The sequence below is a fragment of the Lolium perenne genome, chromosome 7, assembly GCF_019359855.2.
Source record: "Lolium perenne isolate Kyuss_39 chromosome 7, Kyuss_2.0, whole genome shotgun sequence".
NCBI lineage: Eukaryota > Viridiplantae > Streptophyta > Magnoliopsida > Poales > Poaceae > Lolium > Lolium perenne.
The window spans coordinates 275786039-275793747 of NC_067250.2; the positions used below are offsets into that span (position 1 = coordinate 275786039).

General features: G+C 40.3%; 1 protein-coding gene across 1 annotated transcript; it reads right to left on the bottom strand.

Annotated features, from left to right (window-relative positions):
* Nucleotides 1–322: 322 nt before the first annotated feature.
* LOC127312623 (type 2 DNA topoisomerase 6 subunit B-like) lies at nt 323–6912 on the bottom strand. Its single transcript, XM_071823347.1, has 12 exons — nt 6656–6912; nt 6470–6581; nt 6315–6398; nt 5888–5914; nt 5506–5617; nt 5348–5429; nt 5082–5102; nt 3608–3786; nt 2733–2874; nt 2237–2431; nt 2000–2119; nt 323–736 (listed from the first exon to the last, which is right to left on the bottom strand). The coding sequence occupies exons 1-12, from the start codon at nt 6713–6715 to the stop codon at nt 437–439; spliced, it is 1434 nt and encodes a 477-aa protein (XP_071679448.1). The 5' UTR covers nt 6716–6912; the 3' UTR covers nt 323–436.
* Nucleotides 6913–7709: the final 797 nt, after the last annotated feature.

Below are 7709 nucleotides of genomic sequence, written 5' to 3' on the forward strand. Positions count from 1 at the left end.
AAAGTCCATCTCACATTTTTTTGAGACTATTTTTTATAAATTATCACAACCTATAACATGTATATCCTCACCTTCCAAAGTGAAAACCCTATGTTCACATGTTCAATATTTTCAAACTAAATCATGTTTTCAATTCTAGATATAAACAAATCTTGCAAGTTCCACTAAGTAAAAAACATCCTAAAATCCCAATAAAATTCCTGGAGTTAGCACTCGTCTTCCTAGAGTCAAAACTATCATTGCGCATCATGGCATGGTGCATGTTTCGAGCAAAGTAGCCCCTCTCTCCCTCCTCTCCCTCCCTCTTTGAAGCAAGCGGCTCTTAGAAAAAACAACTCTTCGTTTTCTATTTTGAATTGTTTTAAACAAGGTGTTGCTCAATGTGGAGTGAGTGAACATGACAGTTCATACTTTCTAGTAAATTGGAACCACAATGCTAGTAATCGGAAACCATATCCTCATCTCCATCTTCCTCATCCAGCTGTTCGCTATCTTCATCCAACTTCTCACACTCGAACAGATAAGGCGTGCTCTCCACAACATTCTCCTTGGTGTCGTTCATCTCGATGATACGGGCCATCTTGTCGCTGATGCAGGATCTGACCGCCCCTTCAGAGATGTCTTGGTCGGAGCCCAGGCCGAGAAGCGTGAAGCATTCATCTTGGAACTCTTGGTCATTGGATGACGAGATTAGACCAGCGATCGATTCTGCAAGGTCGGGAACATATTCGCGGATCTGGAATGATATATAATCAGCAGCTCGTGTTACTGGTCATCAGTTAAGGTAGCGGAAGGAAGAATAATTTACCAGACAATTCACACATTTTTAAGGCCATGCCTGGTTGCCAGTTGCAAGGTGCAACCAACCAAAGCTCTAACTGTGTCCTGGTAATAGCTAATAGCAACACTAATGTACATACTACAAAAGTTGTATCATGTAACCAGGGATGGAGCTAAGAAATTCATACTACAGGGTCAATCAAACAAACAACCCATGTGTGAGTTAGTAGCAATATTCACACATTTTCAAGGTCATGACTGGTTGGCAATTGCAAGGTGGAAGCAACCAAAGCTGTAACTGTGTCCTGGTAATAATTACTAGCAATAGCAGTGGACATACTAGGAAGGTGTAGCCTGTAACCAGGGACAGAGCTACGAAATTTCTACTGTAGGGCCAATCAAACACGACCCATGTGTGAGGTAGGTACTCTCGGGGCCATACAACATATGTTAGTTTAATTCCAGGTGACATCTGGGGGATTTGCCTTTTTTAACCACAGGGAGAGCGATGGCCCTGCTTGCCCATTAGCAAGATAAACAGAACTACCATTCACTATTTGTTTGGCAGATAAATGCAGTAACATAATTACGAAGAAAAGTACAGTTAGCTGCCACCAATGTTTCAGCTGTGTCCCAATGATAACTACAAGCAAGAGTATACAGGGTATACAAGATGAACCAGACTTGTGTTCACTCTTCGTTTCACAGACAATAGCAGTATATTGGTAATGAAGGATAGCGAGATTATTTGAAAATGGAGTTAGAAATAATCGCAGCACTATTTCACAAACCTACACGATCTGCTTAATACTATGACAAATGAAAGTGTAGTGCTAAAGTTATGGACAGGGTGTTATAGTACTGTACCAGGGTAGCCTTATAATTGGAATGGAAAATGTCAGAAAACGTCGGCACAGCTCATGGTGTTTCTGTTTTCCAGGCCAGGTAACATATGAATATGTAATGCTTATTAAGTACCTTGTTTCTATCAGAAACTCCTAACAGTAATGTCAGTTGGGGTTGTTTTCACTGTTATTTGCACAGAATAAGACAATTTGCACCTGAGTCTATCTGATGGCAGTACTGCATCAGCTCTCACCAACTAACAATAATATTTCTTCAGTTAAAGAATTATAACAGACTGAAAATACATGAGGATTGAAGTCCACACAAATATGTTAGTTTAGAGAAAACATGTAGTAATAGGTAAGGCACATACTTTCTTTCCATGACAACTGAGAAAGTCTCCTGCATGATCTTCTTTCAAGCGACACAATGCAGACTTAAGTGCCTTCCTCACAAGATATTTATCTGGTTCAGATCTCTGCCATTCTTGCACTGTAGCTGAAGCAAGTCAAGGATACCAGGAAAAAAAACACTAGGGAAAACCCGATAGAGAATATCCACGGCAAATAATCACTAGAAAAGAATGTATGAATGGAACGGAAACTGGATATACTCCATGGTAAGTGTGAATGGCAATATCAACACGAGCAAATGTAAGGTTATCCCACTGAAGCACAGCATTTCCTTCATCATCCATGAAACCTCCTTTTAGCTTGAAACCGTAGCTTTGCCAGTCCATGCTCATGAGAACATTGAAGGATGACTGTGATATGGTACAGGGTATGAAGTCTTCAAAATGCAAAACCTACAATTAGGCATTTCACCATCCATCAGAAGCAATGAGGCTCAGCTGAATCATGCTATCACCATACAAACTGACATGTCATGATGTTTAACTTCTGGTAAGCTCACTCAGTAAGTAAAATGAAAGTATGTAACTGTAAAATCAGTCTGCGGACGGGATTCTCTGTCTTAGCCCAGCCTGGCTTTGGGTCATTGGCAGGCGGGTCCCACATCTGATGGGCCCCATGTGCCAGTGACTCAGAGTCAGGGGGAGGGGCGAAGTCAGAAAATCCATGCCTGTAACATAAAGGTTTGGTGTAAACCTGAGAGGATGAACAGTTAACCATCCAACAAGTCAAATCAGTTACTGTATGTGCAATCATTATGACAACTTCGACAAGTAACCCTTTATCTCTTCTTCTGTCTACAATCTTGGCTGATCCAGTTCCAACCTTCAGACGATCTCTGAAACGAGAATCAGAAAGTAGAAGGATAGATTACAGATTATGTCTAGAAAATTATAATGCCTAAATCACTAAATATAGCTCAAGCGAAAGTTGTAACAACTTCAGCTGTAAAAAAACATCATGCCTTCAACAGTAAATATTGTTGACACAGACATCTAAGAATCAATGACTGCAAGATAATTTTCAGCATTGATTCTTCACTAATTTTCCCTTTCTCTACCTGTCACTGGAAAAACAATGTAAATGAACAAGAATCTACTTCAGTTAAGAGAAACATAAGTGAGAACAGATCAAGTTATCCACTTAACAGGGTGAATAACCTATGAAAGCTGATAGAAGGCAAAATACAATTCCCCAGGGATATCATTCCATCCAAATGCAAGTTCAAGGAAAAAAAAAACTCAAAGATGAATTCTAATGATAAACCAGTACCATTGAAAGTTGGAATCTTGAAGATAAAATATATATATATATTACTTAGGAAGTACGAAAAATGGATGAAAGGAGTCCTAAAGTTAGTAGAAAAAGAATATCACTGTTGCAGGCTCTTTTCAGGAGCCAATGCAGCATAAAATTAGCACAATCCTTATCTAGTTGCCTTTAGGTAATAGTAAGACAGCTTCAAAACAAATATCGTGGAACACATGTGAGCAATTTTGGCAAAACCATGTTAGAAGCCCAACTGAAAATACGTAAAGCAGCCACATCAAATTGAGCAATTAATGTTTTACCTATTCATACAGCATGCATCACACTTTTCACAAGTGTTTCCATGTGAGAGGGCGTAATCTTTAAGGCCAGAAACTAGCCGCTCAATATTTGGTGTGGCATCATCAGAATCATGTGGCAGACAAACATTTCTTGATCCAGTAGTTCCTGTTTTCTCCACGGCGAGCTCAATTGCTAAGTCCTGAGTAGGTACAACGTAACACAACCAAACACGCACAAGAGATCAGGATAAGAAGAAAAAAAGGAAGCAAGAACAGAAATATACTACAATTTTATGCCTACTTGATGTTCAACAAGAAAAACTGAACATATTTTTAAATAAGTTAATAAGACCGATTATTGCATGTCATCATCAACATTTTAAAATTGCAGCATCTGAAGACATCACATATGCTTATATACTAATACACTTATTGTTCTATTAAATGAGAATGAATATTCTTGAATTGTTTGTTTGGAATTGCTGCTGGTGTGATGGCATAACATATGTCTATTGAATCAGCAGGAATATCAGTTTCTATGGATAATCAGTAGGAATCTACATATTTAGCAGCCTAACAGGTACCACATATTATGAAAGCATGGACACTGATATGCACATATTAGAAATATTTTTGCGGTCAATCCATATTTAATTTGTTCTGCCTTGTCATACCAATATCGAAGACATGTGAAATTTGGCAAATGTATCTATATATTTTCATCAGAAGGCTGTCAAGAATTTTTTTAACTAAATACATCCATATCAACCTCCTAATGCTAGGGTTCTGAGTTTTCTCTTTTTCAATCGTATAAACTGATGAGCACCACATTGATATCTGTAATTTCAGCCAAATAAAGCTACAAAAACACACGTATATGCATCTGGATTTGCATATCATGTACAAAGAGATCAGCCTCCATGTAAATGGCACAAAATTATGTCATGCAATTTAAACGTTGGACTTTACAAAGTTCAAATATCATTAATCAAAGCAATGTAAGTACCATTATTCGTTCAACAAGAAAGGCTAACCCTTAATTAGCGCACCCATGATAAACAACATTATTACTGCTACTATATCAACGTACTCCCTCCGTCCCGGTTTACAGGGCCTACGCGCATCCCTAAATCATCAATTTCAGTAACATAATTTAAATTATATAACACAAAAATTATATCATTAGAAAGTTGAACTTAAGTTTTCCAATGATATATGTTTTGTAATATATAACCTACATTACATTGATCAAATGTACGACCTAGAAACATGCGCAAAACTTATAAATCGGGACGGAGGTAGTATTATGCATAGCTGTCGTGATGTGTAGGCACCGAAAATTCTGAGTTGAGGGTGCAATGACTTAAGATTTAAGGGTTTAATGGAAGTAGAAAACTGAGATGTGATTATGAGATGCGAGAGCAGAATAGTGCCAAGCAAATGATACGAGATCTTAAGATTACATGTTGTTATATAGCAGTTCAGAAATACTCACAGCTGCTCTTAGCACAAATATCTGCATAGGTTAATAATGAAAAGGGTCAAAAAGTATATGAGCCATCAACAAGAAATAAATGCTTAACCACATTAAGTGAATGGTTATGTTATATTTGAGTTGATTTCTTCAGAAAAAATCTATTATAAAATAAGTATCAGGATTCAGTATTCACAGGGACTACATATCACAACGCAAAACTGTTTGCTAAGGTTGAGCATAATTGTGGTGAAAAAAGTGAAACATGTATGTTTAGCAAGACAGACCTTACGTACAAAGCCAGTCAGCCATAATATGATTTCATCAAGGTCAGCTTCATTTGAAAGACAAATGCAGACTTCAGTTCCACTGCACAACAAAGGCATGTATGATTCAAGTAACCCCAGTATACGATGGTGGTGTCAACTGACAAGAGATGACCTGCCTGAAAGTTGCACTATTCTTGTATGTGGTCGCCAGCTTGCTGAATCTTGCACTTGAAGATGTTTCTTCTTGAAGATTGAATTGATAATGATAAATAGCTTTGTCATTGATTCCTACAATAATGAAACAAGGCAAGAAACCATCAACAGCCTTCCTGAAATCACAATATCATCAGCCAAATATAAAGCTTTTTCTTTGGCAAAATATTTCTATGCTCCTTCCATTCTCTTTGAACGTCGTTTTCGAATGTGCGCAACCAACATTTGAAGACTCCGACCACAAATGTACACAAAGAAACTGAGGTTCTACCATACAGCGGGAGATGGTATATAACAAAAATGAAACAACTAACAATGCAATACATGGAGGAAACATAAGCATACCAGTAGTTGTGATTAAGAGGGTGCCATCTGCAGATAAGAAAAGCTGCTTCAGAAAGAAAGTTGGATGTAGAACTATTTTCAAGACTAAATCAGATGGATATCTAAAGCAAGTAATGCTGCTGCATCGCAGTTGGTACTCCGTCTGAATGCTGACTTGCAAGTGGAAACTAAGGCTGGCAACTTCATTTCAATGGTGATGATATTGTCAAATGTTGATGGCATGATTAGATTACCTGATCATCTCCAGAACTCTTGTGTATGCTGTAACAGGCTATAACTGAAGATGGGACCAGGGAGGCAACTTACTTACACGCATTGTTTCTGAGTTCTGACTAGGGACATTTCTAATACGCGGGCCGAGCTTCCGTGCAGGTGCTCACGGGGGTCATGAAATAAAATTTGTGTGCACGATCAGATAATCACATACCCCATTTCTCCACGGGGGTCTCGCGCGCCAGGGCATCGAGCTCCAGGAACTCCTCCAGTTTGCTCCCAACTCCAGTGTCGGAAACTGCATCGGTTCACACAATTGAGGATCAGACCAACTGTAATCGGAAGGAAAGAACAGTGCCGCTGCGTTACCGGAGACGCGCAGGGGCGAGGAGGCGGCGGGGTCCGGGGGGCTCTTGAGGGAGACCGTGAGCCGGCACGGCGACTCCGACATCCGGCACCGCTGTACCGCCCAGTAAATCAGCTGAAACGGAGACGCGAAACGAACTGTGAGGAGGAGGGGCGGGGCACGGGGAGAGGGGGGTAGATGATGCTTACGGAATGGAGAAGCTTCCGGTGGGGAGAGGAGGAGGAGGAGGAGGAAGACGGGGACGGCATGGAGGCGACGGCGAGGGTGGCGGCCGTTCTCGGGGAACCGGCGAGGGGTTTGTGATGGTGGGGTGTTGTTTGGAAGCGGAAGCGGGTGGTAGAGGTGTGAGGTTTTGACCGTTGGCGCGCGGATCGCGAAACAATGGCGGCCGCCGCTCGCCGGACCGCCGTCGTCTCCGCCCTTTCCAGTTGGGGCCTCCGTGAAAGATGGGATCACTCGTGTCACACAGTTCACAAACCTATGTAAGAAATGTCCTTCTTTTCAATTTTGCACAGTTTGAAGTCACTTGCATATAGATGCAAACTAGTATTTTAAAATCGCAGATAAAAAAAAAACCACAGTATTCTATTATGTCGGAGACATGTAGAGTATGTTTTTTCTTGCAAAAAAAAATACAGAGTATGCTTTGTTTTTAGAATAAAGCTGGCCAAACTTTTGGTGAAGATTTCGCTAGATTATAAGATGGTCAAGTAAGCAACAAAAGTGAACAACAATGGACCACATAGGAAACTAGTATCAAGCAAATGCTTTTTTTTTTGGCATGACCATAAAATTTGGTAGGACATATTTTGGCAACAATTCAAACATACTTGCAATACCAAATAATACTCCGTATAAAGGACGCCGCTACATCCAGGGTGAGCCTCCATTTAGGCAGCTAGCTCACCCATCATTTGTCCCACTTTTCACTTTTGCAAAAGAAATCTTCTTGGAAGTAGCAATCGCAGTGAATTGCATCTTTGATCCACACCCAACCCACCCAAAACCCATATGAGCAAAGAGAAAAGCCAACAAAACATCACCTCGAAGCAAGTAAATAAAAACTTTAACATCTATCTTGCACATTAGAATTACACTCTCTTCATTAAACTCCATGGTGTTGTCTCGATGGAGATGGCCATGAAGAAGACGGAGCATCGGTGCTCACGTCAGCGCGCTAGCTCATGTGCAACGAGGATGAGACGAGGGTCCTGTTGGGATGCAAGATCGAGTCCTGGGACA

Bases quoted from the DNA above. Each gene is read 5' to 3' on its own strand.
- LOC127312623 (XM_071823347.1), bottom strand. From the start codon at position 6,715: ATGCCGTCCCCGTCTTCCTCCTCCTCCTCCTCCTCTCCCCACCGGAAG. The intron at 6,582-6,655 runs GTAAGCATCATC...TCTCCGTTTCAG, and splicing joins ACCGGAAGCTTCTCCATTCC to CTGATTTACTGGGCGGTACA. The intron at 2,432-2,732 runs GTTTACACCAAA...GCCTAATTGTAG, and splicing joins TTAACTGTTCATCCTCTCAG to GTTTTGCATTTTGAAGACTT.